A 16,363-nucleotide genomic window follows, 5' to 3' on the forward strand; every position below is an offset into this window, starting at 1 on the left:
TCAACTGCCCTGTTTTAATCACATGTTTTTACAGTAACTGCTGAAGTGGCTGTTTGAAAAAGCATGTCTGCTCTGCAAGACAAATCCTATTCAAATGAGTTGCATGTCTGAGCTGATTCAGCCCTGGTTCATGGATTCTTCTGGGGCAAAACCACGTGGTGTTGATACCACGGGTGCTGGTCTGACATGTTTGCTGAGAGAGGAGAGACCAAGCTGTGCTTTGCTGCTGCTTATCTGGGGTGATGCTGCTGAAAGGGGCACTCTCAGTCTGGAGCCAAACCACTGACAACACGAGTTCCACTGAAGAGTTTGTACCTGGAGGTCTTTCTTCCATGGATTAGAAAGTGTATCATAATGGCTAGAGGATACAAGGGGGAGACAGGAGCTGGAAAGTTTTATTCCTGGAAAACTCTCTGCTACTGTAAGGAATTCAGTTAATGATTCCTCACCCCTTTGGCTTCCTTGAGAAATGGAAAAGATCCTGCCAGAGAAACATGGGGCTCTTCTGAGACAGGTGCTGCAGAACTAGAGACCTTTTCAGTAGGAAAGGATGAGTTGTCCATGATGCATGTCCAGGATAGTTAATTAGTTGAGAGGAACATGAGCACATTAGCATGAAATTATAACAGGACTAACATAACCTGTATCTTGCTGTAATTACGTTGCTCCGAGCAGCCAGACTGTGTGATTAAGAGTTCCCTCTGTGCAGCTCTGCACTGTGCCAGGTAGTCAGTGCTCAGTTCCCTGTTGGGGCTGCCAAATTCTTCAGGAAGGATCTCTCTGAAGAGTTGGTGCATTAGAACATCACAGAAACATATGTGCCTTTAAATGACTTTCCATCTGGGCATGCCATTCTTCCTTACACAAGAAGTTACAATAGTTTAATTAACTCACTTTGGGACCACTTTTAGTCTGCTAAACTGTCTGTTTTGAGACACTTAATATGCTTAAGGATAAGTGGCCAAACTGGCTTAATCTGAGAGCAAAAGGGCATTTGCCCCAGGACAGTGATGTGGCACAGTTTTGGCTATTTACAGCTTTAGCCACACAGTCAGGGCTCAGAGGTACCTCCTGTGAAGAAAGGTAAATGAAAATCAGTTTATTTCTCAAATAATTTTGTTTCTTCAGGTTTTTTTGAGGAAAAAACTCTGGGAAGAAAGATGTTTCCCGTGTCTCATCTTTTTTTTTGTGTTTGGAATGCAGAGCACTGGGTGCTGATAGAAAGGTTTATTCAAGCAACAGGTGCTGAAGTGTAGAGCATATGAAGATTTTGAGTGAAAATATTTTTCTCAACAAGCTGGAAAAGAATAATTGTGCACATTGTACTTGGCATTAGAATTGATGCACTTTCAGCTTTGTCATTTTTAACATCTCAATCATTGCTGCTTCTGTGGTTTTAGATCTGCTTTCTGACCGCAAGGGGCTGAAAACAAAAAGAAAATCCTTGTAATTTGGTATTAGAAACAAAAATTATTATTTTGTCATGCTGGTCATTAGCTGAGGAGGCAGCTGGAGCTTGAAACTCCTCTGTGTTCCTGTGGTAACCATAGTGCTGCACCCTCTGCAATGGTCAGCATGAACCAGATTGGGCTTGTTGCAAGAACAGGTTTTGGGTGTGGATAAGAAAACTTCACTCTCTTACCCCCCATTAGAATTTTTATCTAATCTGTTAATATAAGGCTATTTAAGTGTGGCTTTTTAGAGAGAGAGATGAGGTAACAGATAACCTTGATATGGAGACTTGTGGGACAGTCAGGTTTTTTCATCTCCCTGGACTGCAGGTGTCCTGGGTATAAACAAACATTGCTGGGTCTTATTCAATCATTTGCCATCCTGGCATAAAATCTGCAACTCTGTTGTTCAGAATACATGAGATGTTAGGTGAAACTTATCTACTGAAAGATCTATATATTGAGGTATTTTTATTACTTTAATTATTCTTATTTGAAATTCAGTGAAAGTTCACACACAGGCAAAGCAAGAGACTGCTCGGCAGCACTGCTGGTACTGAAAGCAGACTTAATTAGTGGAATTTGTGGCATCTGCTGAGAAGCACTGCAGCTCCAAATGTTGAAATGTAATGCAGGCGTGCTCTAAATTTAGGATATTTGGAAACAGAAGGAATTTGAGCTGGGCCAATTAAATCCATCCACCTATCAGAATCCCAGAGTTAAGCTGTTGTGTCTGCCATTCCCAGTGTTATTTAGGTTGTGATACCCATTGATAGGACCATAGAAATCACAGGGATAGCAGCATAAAAAGAGTTTGAAGTTGGGACATTTCACAGTATTAAACACAAAAGGGAAGGATGGGATGATTTCTAGTCTGGCATAAAAGAACTTCATTGCAGTGATAGTTTTCTTTAAACAGGACACTTCTGTTGCTTTTATTTCTCATATCTGTACCTTTACATGGCACTATTTATTTATTTATCTAAGGCAAAATGCAAACATGGATCTAATTATACTTTCCGGTAGAAAACAGAAACAAATCCATTCACCACTGGTAGCAAACAGAACACCTTCTTCATCCTGCACATCAACTCTTCAATATTTTAAGACAAGAACTAAGGAACAGAAACTCCCTGAAGATTTAGGTGAAATATGTTCATTAAGCAGCTTGCCATTAGGACAGAGTCTTACTTTCTTGAAAAATAATAATTTAAGAAATTATTTGATCCAGCAGTGATGATACTTCTCCTTCTGAACTTTCATTTATGACAGATTTGATGTGTCTTACCTGGCACTGGTATAGTTCTGCCTGTTCATCCACAAATGCCACACACTGTGGGCTTGAATGCCTTTTATTCAAGAAAGTGGACTCTTAAATTTTGGCTCTTTTGTGAGACCTTCTGTGATTGTAAGAGAGCAGCCAGAAATTGGGTTGTGTAATTCCACTGTGGGGGTGGAGTGGGTACCTGATTTCAGAGCACACATGGTGCAATTGTACCTAAGAGAGCTCCAAAACCCATTCCTGTCATCTGCATGTACTGGTGTGTTCCTCGTGCCTCCATGCTAAATTAGTTTCTGGAACATCTCGGATTGCGGGAATGTGGAAAGCCAAAAGATTACTTAGATTTTAATTAAGGAAGCACTGACATCAGCAAGGGGGTGAGCGACGCCACATGATGTCCATGCTCACGGGAGCGTGACATGGCACACAAGTGTAATGTCAATTAAAGTTATTAAAAAAATACAGTTTGATCAACTATTTCTCAGTTCTGAAAAGGAAAGAATCATCTTTTTAACCTTGAAATGTTTTGCCTCTAGATACCAGTATTTTGTGTTTTAAAATTCCTCTTTTGAAACACTAATTAGGTTTTGGCTTATGCTGGGAGGTAAATGGGAAACGTTCCCCTATTCATTGTGAAAACCCTTTGCTTTGGTGAGAATTGTCATGTGTTTGACTGAGCAAACTTTTTCAGTTGTAATTAATTAAACAGCTTTCAGTTTTCCAGAACTACACAAAAATATTTATCTTTCTGGCTCTTTGTTCCCACAGTTGTAACTCAGGAGCTTCAGGCAGTTTTCCTGAGCGTGGCAACGCTCTGTGTCAGGATTTTACAACTGGGCCCTGAAAGTGAGTTCAGTGATTGAATCTGGCAGATTGGTCTTGGCTCGAGAATCAGCATATGTTTTTAACATATGCATGTTGGCAAATCAGATTGAAGTCATAACTAAAAGGCCTGTTATCTCAATCCTCCTCGTGCTGTTGGGAATTAAGTAAAATGGGCAAAAAAAAGTGGGGAAGGAGTCTCAGCAGTGGATAGAGAAGAATCACACTGACCCCTGATAATCTGCTTTGAGAGACCAATGGGGTTTTTTTTTTAGTTTGCCAGCAGAACTGCTGGAATTCACTGTAGGAGTTACCTCTTGGTTTTTCTGCCCACAGGATCAAGGCTAATCCAAGAATAGCAGACACCTCACTCTGGCTCTGTGCCCGTGTTTATCTCTGACTATCACCTAGCATGCTGTTACAAGCTCATTTCTGTCATGCATCTCATTTGGATTCATGTCCTGCTCCAAAATGGACCAGTGTTTTCCTTTGCTGCAGGAATCGTGCATGGCAAGGTTTTCCTTGGTCGGTCTCCTTGGGGTGGGTCCTGGGTACCAGGACTCCATGTGTTGGACTTGTTGGATCTTGTCTGGGAGGGTGTTTTGTGCTTGCAAAGCAGGGTAGACACCTTTTTGTAAGAGCTGGGAGAGGCTTAATAGATCTGATGTAGATGACCTGGCCAGAGCCACTGTTAGAATCATGGAATCATCATGGAATGGTTTGTGTTGGAAGGGACCTTAAAGACCAACTCATTCAGCTCCCCTGCCATGGACAGGGACACCTTCCACTAGATCAGGTTGCTCCAAACCTCATCCAGCCTCAGACACTTCCAGGGATGGGGCAGCCACAGCTTCTCTGGGCAACCTGCGCCAGGGCCTCACCACCCTCACAGTCAGGAATTTTTTCCCAATATCCCATCTAACCCTCCCCTCTGGCAATGGGAAGCCATTCCCTGTGTTCTGTCACTTCAGGCCTTCTCCAGCTCTCTTGGAGCTCCTTTAGGCTTTGGAAGGGGCTCTTAAGTTCTCCTGGGATCCTTCTCCAGGCTGAACACCCCGAGCTCTCCCAGCCTGCCTCCAGAGCAGAGCTGCTGCAGCCCGTGGAACATCTTTGTGGCCTCCTCTGGACTCCCTCCATATCTCTGGAATTGCTCCATGTTAATTGAGGTCAAGACTGCAGTTAGGTCCAGACTCAGAACAGTTCATGTCCTGAACTGTTTGCAGTAGTTTTCACTTTATGGAGAGTTTTAGGACACCAAGGAGTTGGGAGGAGCAAGAGGAGCAGGAGGTGGCGACTCACAATGTCCATCAGGGATCAAACAGCTCCGTGTGGGGCTGGGGGGGCAGATGGGAGTCGGTCACATCCTTGACCACATAACTATGACCAGATTGCTGTAGTTAAACTATCATGTGTATCTATATCTGCCTCTGATCATCAAGTATATACAATTTAAGTTGGTTTTAATTATTTTCTATCCCTCTAGAAACCTTCCTCCTGCCACAGCACACAGATGTTACAAACATGTTTTCCTGATGGTACATTCCAGAACAGCACCAGTGCTTGTTTTCAGCCTGAAAATGGAATCTTTTCCCTGTTGTTAAAGTTTGTAAAATGTGATTATAATAAATAAACCACAGACTTGGGGGTCTTTTTTAAGATTCCCAGTGAATTCCCTTCATGTCTTTTTTTAGTGAGCTCAAATCTAGTTTTGACTTGGTTTTGCATGAAGTAAAACCTGTGTGATGCTGCATCTTATTTTTAAGTGTGATTTGCAAAGGATGGAAAAGGTGTTATTTCTGTCTGTGGTTACGAGGAGTGGTAGGAGAGATCAGAGCTGCTGGTTCTAGATTGAAATTATTCTTGTACCATTTTATATTCTCTAAGCAGAGGAAGCTGTGAATGCAGATTTAGTGGAGAAAGGATCCAAATAAATATAATATTATCCAGATGGTTTTCATTCCATCAGTGTCTGACTGAAGGATGACTCACTAAACTCATGGCATATCCAAGCCAAGACCTTGGTAACTTGATAATGATCCACTAAAATTTGAGAACTCTTATCTTCTGAGATGGGAGCCAGCCATTGTTTCAAGGGGATTCAGAAGAATACTTTTTGGGTCAGTTGAAAGTGATTGAATTTCTTCTTCCTTTTCTGTGAAGATGTGAAAACTGTCTGCTTTAAAAGACGTGGCATGTGTTGAGATGATCCTTGAGTAGGATCCAGCATGGTAATTCCTATCTTTTCTCTGTAAATATGGGAAGTTTTAAAATTCTGTAAAATATTTTTAAATCTGTGAGGAATGGCTTGTGACTGAGACTGACTGTATTTTGGAGCAAAGATTTTGTGTTTCTTCTAAATCAGCATTTCTGTTGTTGTTCTATTCACATGTAATTATATACTCTGAGATATTATTTTTTTCCTGCTGGCTGAAGAGGGGTTTTAAGTGTTTGAGATTCCAAATTATAAATATGCCACTTATTTCCACATAAGCATGACCTGGTTTGGGTTTTGGATACTCTGTCTTGCCTCAAAGTCTTTTCCCTTCTCCAATTAATGAGACTTCACTCTGATTTCTTTTTCACTCTGCTGCCATCCTGGGGATTTTTCCATCTTCGTGCAAAGTCTTAGTCACTTTGAGCTCTCTCATTTTAGGGCAAGGTGGGACTGAGCCATAGAATTTGGTTCCAGCATTAAACTCAAGCATTAGTGTACTGAAAACCTTTCTTTATTTTTTTTTCAGTCTCTTGCAAAAACACACACTGATCTTTAAAGATTTGGGGTTCTTTTCTGCAGTAGAATCTGTATATTTCCAGTAAATCAAATATGGGGATATACCATGGACTACCCCACTCTGACCAAAAGTACTCTGATGCTTTCACGTTTTGTGATGCTAAAGTTTGTGTGTGTTTAAAATGTTATCAGGGACTTAGAGAGCAGCAGTTAGAGATGAAGGGAAGAGAAAGTTTTCACTCAGAGCATTTAGAAGACCATAGGACAGGCAGGATGGGAGACTGTGCATGTGTGACTCAGGACCTGCTCGGGCTGCCAAGAGTGAGGTGAATTTTGCCATTCTCACCTGCTTCCATTAGGACACTCATTTCTTCCCTGCTTTAGAAGAAGGAGACTTTTGTTTAGAAGAACAAGGTTTTTCTCTCTTGCTGTTGCTGTCACTGTTGGCTCCTGCTTTGTTTTGCTGGAGCAAAACAGGAGGCAATGAAAAACAGCAGAGAAGAGGTGTGTCTGCAGGGAAAATGTCTCCTTCTTGCTTCTTTTTTCCTTCAGGTTGGATGGGGCTTAGAGCCACCTGGTCTAGTGGAAGGTGTTCCTGGATTTGGAATGAGATGATCTTTAAGGTTCCTTCCAACCCAAAACTATTCTGTGATTCTTCAGCAACCTAATCACAGGACCCTCCTGGGGACCCAGGGAGGAGGAAGGAATGGGACAGCATGTCTGTTTTTTCTGAGAAAACTGACTGTTTTCACCTGATAGCAGATATTCCTCACTTCTGAGAGTGAAGCTCCAAAGCATTGTCCCAGCATTCAGTGCAGAGGAGGGATGACATAATTTTCTGACTCCTCTGGAGCTCTTTCCTTTTTGCATACAATTAACTTCCCTCTGCCAGAAAAACCTGGATCCCAGCACTCTTAAAAACCTTCAGAAGAACCCACTTTGGTGGCTGGTTTCCTTGTGATGGATAAATCATAGAACACCAGCTTGGAAGGGACCTCAAGGATCACCTGGTCCAACCTTTTTGGGCAAAAGCAAGTTGGCCAAGCATCCTGTCCAGACAAATCTGAAAGTGTCCAATATTGAGGAATCCACCACTTCCCTTGGGAAATTGGCTGACTGTTCTCATTGTGAAAGTTTTCCTCTTGTGTCCAGACAGAATCTCCTCAGGAGGAACTGGTACCCAGGACATCTGTGATCCCACAGCTTCTCCTCTAGGATGCTGCATGTGATCTCCACATGCCAGTACCTTTTTCCAGGAAAAAGCTAGTATAAAATTGATATAAAATCTCTGCCAAGTGCTGCTTGGCCTCCTTGGTTATGTCTAATAAAACAATGTGGTTTAGTTCAAATGAGGGGGAAAAGCCCACAGTGAAGTCCAGCCTTTCTCAGAGCACATCTCACCCAGCTCCAGCCTGATCCCCTTGGGAATGGAGTGGCTGTCCAGTTCTAAATGGAGAGGATTTCAAAGAACCTATGGATGGAATAGTGACAGCACATGACAGTAACAGACATCACAGAGTCTGTGTCCCCAGTGAGCTGCTGCTGGAATATGACAGTTTCCCAAGGCTTGGATCACTTCATGTGTGGAATTTAATGAGCTACCAAATGCTTCTAAATGTCAGAAAGACCAGAGGAAAATGGCACTTTGCAGAATGTGGCACAGACAGGAATGCAGAGACAGAAATTAATTCTTTAGCTTGCAGCATCTCCCAGTTAATTTTCCATGAAGGTTTTTCCCCTTCCCCTCCTGCAGTGTTTTTCAGACTGTGAAATGATCAGTGATTCCCTGGAGGCAGATGGATGCCCAGGTTAAGGGCCACAGGGATGAGAATTGTGTTTTATTTTCTAAAAAATGAATAATTGCATTTATTTTCTTAGTGCAATGTGACCCAGTGTGGGTGTTTTATCCAGTATTTCTTCTTTCTGCTTCGATCCTGTGATAATGCTGCTTAGCTGGTGGAGTGTTATGAGCAAAGATAAAGCTGTTCCTATAGTATGGAGAAAGGAAATAGCTGGATAAAAGGGTGGAGGGAGGAATAGAAAGCCCATCCTCAAGCTAGAAATTTGGGAGAGAAGTAAAGTTTTTACAGCAAAATAGCAATTGGAGTCATTATTGTCACCCCTGATAGAATAATGGATAATAAAGAATGAATTATCCAACTTGCACAGCAATACCAGTGGTGGGGTTTGGAAAATCAGAAGAGCATTATGAGGAGAACATCCTTCCTGACGCTGCCTTTTGCAATCCAAAGCCTGTTTCCCTTTGGACACAGGGTAACCAGGCAGTCTGAGCTGTCACTTTTAAAGCCTTTGGAAAAATCTGTTGAGATTAAAAAAAGAAACAAAAAAAAAATCCTTTTTCTTTCCCATTCCTCCCCAAGCAGGTTTTTCCACATTCAAATGGATTGTTTGGAAGCCATTTATAACCCTGGCACATGTGGATTTTTTTACAGAATGGAAATTTAGGTGTTATTTCTGGTGCAGACTGCATGGTATTTGCTGTTGGCTGACCAGTGCCATGAGTAACAGTTCCCAAGGTATGATGAGGGCTGGATCCACGTGGTTCTCTGTCCAGCAGTGTTCCCATCATTGGGAGTGTCAGGGAAGCTGGGATGTGGCCTAAATCTTTATCTAGCATAAACAGTGGCAGATATAATTGCTTGGAAGATGAGCTTTTCCAGTGCTCCTGAGCTTTTCACCCCATCTAACTTTAATTCTGTATTTAATTCTGGTGCTTTTAGCCTCCCTTGCCTACCTCTCTGTCCTCTACAGAGCTTGAATCCCATACTAGGGACTCTCAGAGTACATAGAAAGTACAAATAATTAGTTTTGGCTCCTCCCTTAAGGACCTGAATTTAAAAAGTGTAAATGCCTCATTTGCAGGCCTGATAAGGATCGATGTTCTCTGGTATAGGCTGTTGAAAGGCAGCTCCCAAATGCCTATTGACAATTGCTGCTCTTCCCTTAGGGAAGTCATTCAGCTCTGAATTGGCTGGGCTGGAGTGATTCGTCCCATCCCGTTCTTTTCAGAGGAGCTACTGGGTGATTTTCAAAGTGATAAATGTAGCAACCCTGATAGTCCCATTCTTTGACGTCAAATAGACGGTAACAACAGTCCTGTTAAAAACACCTTTGTCTTGGCAGTCCAGGGTGGATCAGGTGCTTAAAACACCTCTGATTTTGTAGATGCTGCTTCTCCACTCAGAAGAAGAGAAGGAGAAGAGGGGAAAAACAGTGGATGTGCTTGCAAAGTGACAATGGCAGCATTTTAGGGTGCACATTGAAACTGGTAAAACGGAAAGAGCACATATTTTACAGAGTGGAGTTACTCCACCCTCAAGGGTGTTCAAAGTCATAACAAAGGGAGTTCTGCTTGCAAATCCCATTATGGATAAATGGTTTCTAACGGGATCGGTGCTGCTCACTCTTACTGCTCTCACATGAGAGTGCACATGTACACACACAGAGCTTTGAAAATGCCTTTCATGGCTTCAACTGCTTTCATTAATGCCCAAATCACTTCATATTTCCTCATCTGTATCTTTTTTCTCTCTGAACTTTGTAAAGAAATTGGTACTTTCTCCCCTATTTTCTTTTGAATGCTTAAATGGAAAAGCCTTTTTTGTTTTCACACCGTTAATAAGGTCATTACTGGAAATGGGAGAGCTGGCACTTCCAAGCCTTCCACTGGGCTGGCAGGTATCCTTGGGGAAAAATCAAGCAAATAATAGATCGGTCTGCCTGTTTATTGAGAGGGTGGATGAGATATGTTGTGTATGAGTATTATGGTACCTATATATTAATGTGTAGTCTCAGTATTGTGCTCATTCTTCTTGTAGGAATGAGGGGGCCTCATCACCAGTGCTGTTATTACCTTATTTATATCCCTTTATTGCCTTGAAACCCTTCACATGGAGTCAAACCTCCCTGCTCCACCAGTTTTGCTGTGCTCTAGAGGGTCAGGTGGGCAAAAATGGAGTCCTGAGAAATGTAGGATGTGAAAAGCTATTAGATAGTGGTAATGTAAAGCTTAATGGAGGTAGGACTGAATTAGCCTGGCTTAACTGAAGTTTCAAACCATCAAGGATATTTTTCATGTTCCTGGTGGTGGAGCAGCCTGTACGTATGGATTATTTAGAACGGACACAATTGTTATATAGCTGCATGCTGAGGTGAGAACCCCTCTGATTCAAAGCAAAGCACTGGAGGGGCCTGACCTGTAGCTAAGAACAGCAGAAGGAGGTCCCTTCTGTTCAGGCTCAGTACAAAATGAGACCAGCATGGCCCTATTTTTGGTAAGAAGCTGCTCAGATGACCAAGGCTGAGCAGTTCCACCTCCTTCCCCCTGCTGTGACCTGCCAGTCTCTCTGAGCACAGTTTGCCTCCACAGGTGGGTTTTACCCGTGCCAGCCTCCGACCTGCAAGCAATGAAGTGTCCTTCTGCATCAGGCAGTGTTAAATGATGGGCTTTTTCTCATTTTCACAGCCCCTTCATGCTCCTGCCCCCGCTGATGGAGTGGATGAGAGTGGCCATCACCTATGCCGAGCACCGGCGCAGCCTGACCGTGGACAGTGATGACATCAGGCAGACAGCCAGGCTGCTCCTACCTGGGCTGGACTGCGAGCCCAGGCAGCTCAAGTACGTGGCCTAAGCTTTATAAGCACCTACAGTAATTGTATGACTTATAATATTCTTCTTACTGCATTTCACGGGAGCCAGAGCTCACGATACTCCACAGGTGACACCTGTTTAACCTTTAGGTACTCCAAGAGGTAAAGAAGCTTTGGCCAAACTCAGCAGAGATTTTTGTCTTGCCAAAAGTAAGAATGAGACAGAGAATGACTGAAAAACAAAGATTTGGGGGATTTTTTTATGCCTTAATTACAAGATTATTCTTTGCTTTTTAGGATACCTTGAATGAAAGATTTAAACTAACAGAAAAAAGAGAGGGGAATCCGTCATTCCCAGTGCCATTTATATGACCCTTTAAAGTAGTCTTTTGTATCCAGCACATTTAGAGGGAAAGGAAATCTTCGAACTGATTGATTGATTGATTGATTGATTGATTGATTGATTTATCCCTGGCTTGCTGTGTGACTGTAGGCAAATTGAAACTCCCTTTTCCTTATGAAGCACAGGCTAAAAGTCTGTTTATTAAATAATAATAATGATGTTCCTTGCAGTGGTGATACACCAGGTAGGGTATGTTGACATCCCTGAAAGAGAAGTTGTGCAGAAAAACAGAGTATAATTAGTATAACCTAAAATTCAGACCTCTAATATCTATTCTCTGCCACATCCTCCACAACAACTGTTTGAGTCTCAGTGGATGAAGCCTTCTAATAGGATGCTCTTGTTTTATGTTTGCCAGATGATTTATTTATAAACATCCTCAGCACTCACCTGTTATTGGTTAAATGAGAATCTAAGTGGGGAAATGTTAGATTTCAGAGAGCTGTATTTCCCTTCCACTTACTTAAATATAAGTGTTGGGGGGGTTAATATTATTAGCACACAATGTTTTTATTATTATTTTTCCTCACTGCAGAGCAAATTTAAATCACTTGTTTCCAGTAATTCTAGTAGTAGTTTAAATCACTTACTACCACTAATTCTAGTAGTTGTTTAACCCACTTGTTTCCAGTAGTTCCAGTAGTAGTTACTGCTTATGGAATGCAAAGAGCACACCAGGTTCCTGCTCTGTTCTGAAAATATCCCTTCCCAAACTAGGACACCTCAGCCCTATCCCATCCCCTGCTCTGCCTTCCTCATTCCTCCCAGCCCACCTCCAGTTCTTCAGTCCCTTCCCTGGACACAGGAGCTGCTCTCTGGGCAGCTGCAGGAGCACAGCCTTCACTCTGGGAAGCATGCAAGGGTTTCCCTCTCTTCTCCGCAGGATAACAACTCACACATGGAAATCCTGCTGTGGTTACAGCTGCTGCTCAGCAGCAAGCAGTGAGCTCTCCCCCCCAGCTCTTGTAGGACTTTTTATCACATTCTAAAACAAAACAATTCCTTTGCATCCATCAGAGAAAATCACACTGTCCAGCTCTAGAACAACAGGAACTTCTGCATGCCTGAGCCTGTGGGTCCCCAGCAGCAAAGCTCACGCATTATAACTTCAAATTCTTGTGCCTCAATTGGCCTCTTGGCAGCTCTACACTGAGAACTACAGAGCCCCCTTTTTTTCCAGGTCCCTGACACGTCTATTCGGTTTCTCTGGTGGCTCTGCTGGGCTTGTCAGTGAGTGTTCTTCCTCCTGACAATAGCTCTGGGTGGAATTATGCCTGTTGGCAAAACAGGAAAAATATGTGAAGACAAGTGCCATCCCTTCAAAAACTCTTATTTTCTGAGGTTCACTGGATTTCAAGAGGTGTCATTTTATTTCACTTTTTTCACAGAATCCTTCTTTTTCTCTTTCTTCTTACTATTATACAAAGTCATAATATTGTAGCACTGTGATACTGTACCAACCACCTTAGTAGAATAGGGTTATTAAAGCCCAGCTGTAAGACTTATATATGTCTAGCATATTAGGCCTTTTACCCCACTGTCCTCTTCTGCTCTGTGCTGTGTCCTGGTCTAGGATCTGAGTAGTTCAGTGATCTTGCCTTCAAAAGCTCAGCTGCCACAGAGGCACGTTTTACTGCAGCTGTATCTCCAAAGAACCAGTGGCTCCCTTCCCTGCTGACTCTGCCCCAAATTGTGCCCTGCTGCAGTTCCTTTCTCAGAGCAGCTGTGGTGAGATGCTGGTTGCTCTGGTACAAGGGTGACCAGTCCCCAGGCTGCAGGGGGATCTTTGCCTGCTCAGCACGTTGCTCACAGCTTCTGCTCACCATTTGTCATCCACCAGCCATGCAAGCTCAGAAAAAAAATGACCAGCTGAACTAAAATGTGAATAAGATTCATCTTGCATCTTCTATGTGAATTGATGAGTGTTTTGTTTCTCTGGCAAGGCCATCCAGAGTTTCCAGAAGAGGTTTAGCTGTACTGGAAGCATCTCATTTATCAGAGGAACTTGGCAGGGTGATATCTCACTCACTGAAAGCTTGCACAAGAGGCTGTGCTGGAAACCAGGCGGGTGGTGGAGGCATCACCCCAAAATAACATCAAAGGCCTGACCATATCAGTGCCCAGCTGAGATAGGAAACCTCCAGTTCGAAAGTGCTTCTTCAGTGAAGGAGATACACTTCCAGGTTTGGATTCAGGAGTCTGTGAGCACACAACCAGAGGGTTTTACAGTAATCCCTGGGCTCCATGCAGATGAGATAAAGGTTGTTTGATACTCATCTGAAGGATAAGGAGTTAGGTAGAGCCTTGTAGAAATGTTAACCCACTTTCCTCGGTGGAAAAGAGTTGAGAGTGTTCCGCTGTCTAAATTTCATTTTTATTTCTTTTTTTTTGATTTTTTTTTCCCCCAGAAAAGACTAAGGGATATCTATTTTCTTTCAGAAATGTCTTTTATTTCAAAATAACAGCTAGTCCGGTAAGCAGGCAGCAAAATTATTTCATCCTAGAATGATACTGGTATAATAAACACACTTTCCACCTCTTTCTCCTCCTTGCAATATGTTTTATGTATGTTTGATGGACTATAACAGGCAGAAAAATACAAATATGATATTTAAAAAATATATAGATAATTATTTAAAACAATACAGGGGTTTTTGAGAAGTAGGACTAAGGAGACCTGGTTGTTGCAGGTTTGCACAGCACAGTAACCTCAGTCCTGCTGCAATAACCCTGGTTGCTCAGTGCCTGTCATGTTTTGGGCACCATCTAGGAATGATTTTGTCTTCCACAGACCTGAATGCTGTTTTAGTTCCTTCCGGAGACTGGATGCTAAAGCTGCTACTGAAAAATTCCAGCAGGATCTGGGTTTCCGGATGCTGAACTGCGGGAGGACAGATCTGATCAACCAAGCAATCGATGCACTGGGACCCGATGGGGTTAACACCATGGATGACCAGGTATGTCACAGAAGACAAACACACCCCCAAATTCTCTGCATGAACAACTTCCCTGTTCCTTTCCATGTGGCAAATCAATACACCAGGTCGTGTTTGCTGCCTCTCCAAGGATTTTTCTAATTCTACCTCATGTTTTAGTCTGAAAGTGCAGTCTGAAAACATAAAAAAATAACCCCTCAAATTCCCCCCCCCCCATTCTCATGCCACCCCTCCAAAAATGCCCATCAGAGGCTGGAATGAATCGTTTATCAGCTGGAATGTAGGTCTGTTCCTTGGATGGGCTGTCTCAGGCACTGAGGGCAGACAGGTTAATACGCAGGCAGTGAATGGAAAGTCTGATGTCAAGACAAAGTGGGTTTTGCCACTGACACTCTCTTCTGCTTCAACAGCCCAAATCCAGCCTGGGGCAGTGATGAGTGACCAAAAGGTGTTGCTGTCTGATGGTTTTCAGGCTCGGAACAGTTTGGAATACAAGAAACAGCACTGAGAACCCCAGTAGTGTCATCAGTCAGTACTAGATTTGCTCAAAGTCCATCGTGCTGATGTGTCTGTTTATTCATTTTTACCTGTTCTCTGCTCCATTGAACCATAGGGATTTGGTAGTCCTGGGAATCTCTGGCTGCTTCTGCTCATGCTGTCAGTCCCATCAAGTAACAGCAGAGTCTGTCCTCTGGGGCATCATTCAGTGCATAGAATTAGCTTTTAATTTAAAAAGGAAAAAAAAAAACTTCCCCCAAATAAACACTCGTTACAGCTGTCACAGCAAGGAGAATGAGCTGTCATGTCTCTGAAACAAGAGGATATTGAGCAGTGGGAAGGGTTTATGTTCAGGTAGAGACGTTTTCTTACAGACAGCATTTTACTGCTGAATTCTGAACCCGGCACATCTTTTCTGGTACTTCCCACCATTCTGCAGTTTTAGAGGAAGTGTGGATGTATAGACAAATAGAGCAGAAATATATCTAGGTATGTAGTTGCCTTATTTACATACCCAATACCACAAGCTTTGTGGTCACAAAGGTGTGTATCCCCTCATAGGTGCACCTTATATTCACTCTGTCAAAGTGACAAAGGTGGCAGATTTACATTATGAAGGTTTTCCACTTGCTGTATTAAATGTTTAAAATAAATTTTGCAGTTCCTGTTTCTGTAGCCCTTTTGCTCTCTCAGAGATTATTTTGCTGTGTGAACCTTACTATCCCAGCGCCACAGACAGTGGTGCCAAGGCTGTCACTTCTCGCTGGGGGGTGTTTCCTACCTCTCATTCAGCCAGAAAACTGGGAGCTGTCTGGCTTTTGTATGTGTGGAGACCCTTGTAAACAGCTCCTTGGAAGTTGGAGGAGTTTCTGCTGTCACTGATTGGTGGTCTCATTGCCATCCTATTGATGGGATCCTCTCACCAGCCCTACTGTGAGCGGGGCAGCTCTGTCATCTTTGCCACACAAAGAGTGTTTTGACACCAGTCAAGGAGGGCAGGACAGGCCCCCTCTGGAGACATTGTTGCCTGGAAATTCTCCACTTGATCCTTCATGGCACTACCAACCCCAGACAGAGTGAAATCCAAGTTCTAGGAGCGAGCTCTGCCACAGCTGGAGTATGAAACCAAAGCTGAATTTTGCCACCAGTTTGTTTTGCCCTTCCTGGAAAGGAATAAGTCAAAGGCAGATGCCCAGCCTTGGGAAAACTGACAAGATAAAACAGGTCCTGTCATAAGATAAGAGTGTATAAGCTCATACATTTGGGTTCTTTTGGTCAGGATGCATCTCCTTAACAGGTTGCACAGTTGGTAGCACCTGCAAGGCCTCACAGACAGGTGTGACCATCTCTCACCTGCCATGTGCAGCAAAAGCTTTAGACAGGACTGCTGGACTAATTTAACATGAAGGCTTTAGATCCAGGTTTGAATTTTGACCATTCCCAGAGTGTGAGCATGTTCAGACCCAATTCTCCATCTATGAGTGTGGAGATTTTTGGAAAGAACTCAGAACATGTGCTCAGAAACTCAAATTTGGAGCAGGACCCTGTTATTGCCTTCTAGTGGGAACTGAGCAGCACTCTGGTTTAATGGGATTTGAGATTTTTAGGAAAACACTCCCCTTTGCATAG

The 16,363-nt window shown here is 42.9% G+C and overlaps 1 protein-coding gene across 1 annotated transcript in view; it reads left to right on the forward strand.

Annotated features, from left to right (window-relative positions):
* The window catches only part of ABTB2 (ankyrin repeat and BTB domain containing 2), a 116,046-nt gene that overhangs the window by 86,136 nt on the left and 13,547 nt on the right, over window positions 1-16,363 (forward strand). The window contains exons 4-5 of the mRNA XM_027728620.2: window positions 10,773-10,925; window positions 14,092-14,257. Of these exons, the coding sequence (XP_027584421.1) occupies window positions 10,773-10,925; window positions 14,092-14,257 (319 nt within the window). The remainder of the gene's footprint in view (window positions 1-10,772; window positions 10,926-14,091; window positions 14,258-16,363) is intronic.

Source organism: Pipra filicauda, unplaced genomic scaffold (genome assembly GCF_003945595.2).
Source record: "Pipra filicauda isolate LSUMZ 115617 unplaced genomic scaffold, ASM394559v2 scaffold45_size4122338_pilon, whole genome shotgun sequence".
In the NCBI taxonomy this organism is placed as follows: Eukaryota; Metazoa; Chordata; class Aves; order Passeriformes; family Pipridae; genus Pipra; species Pipra filicauda.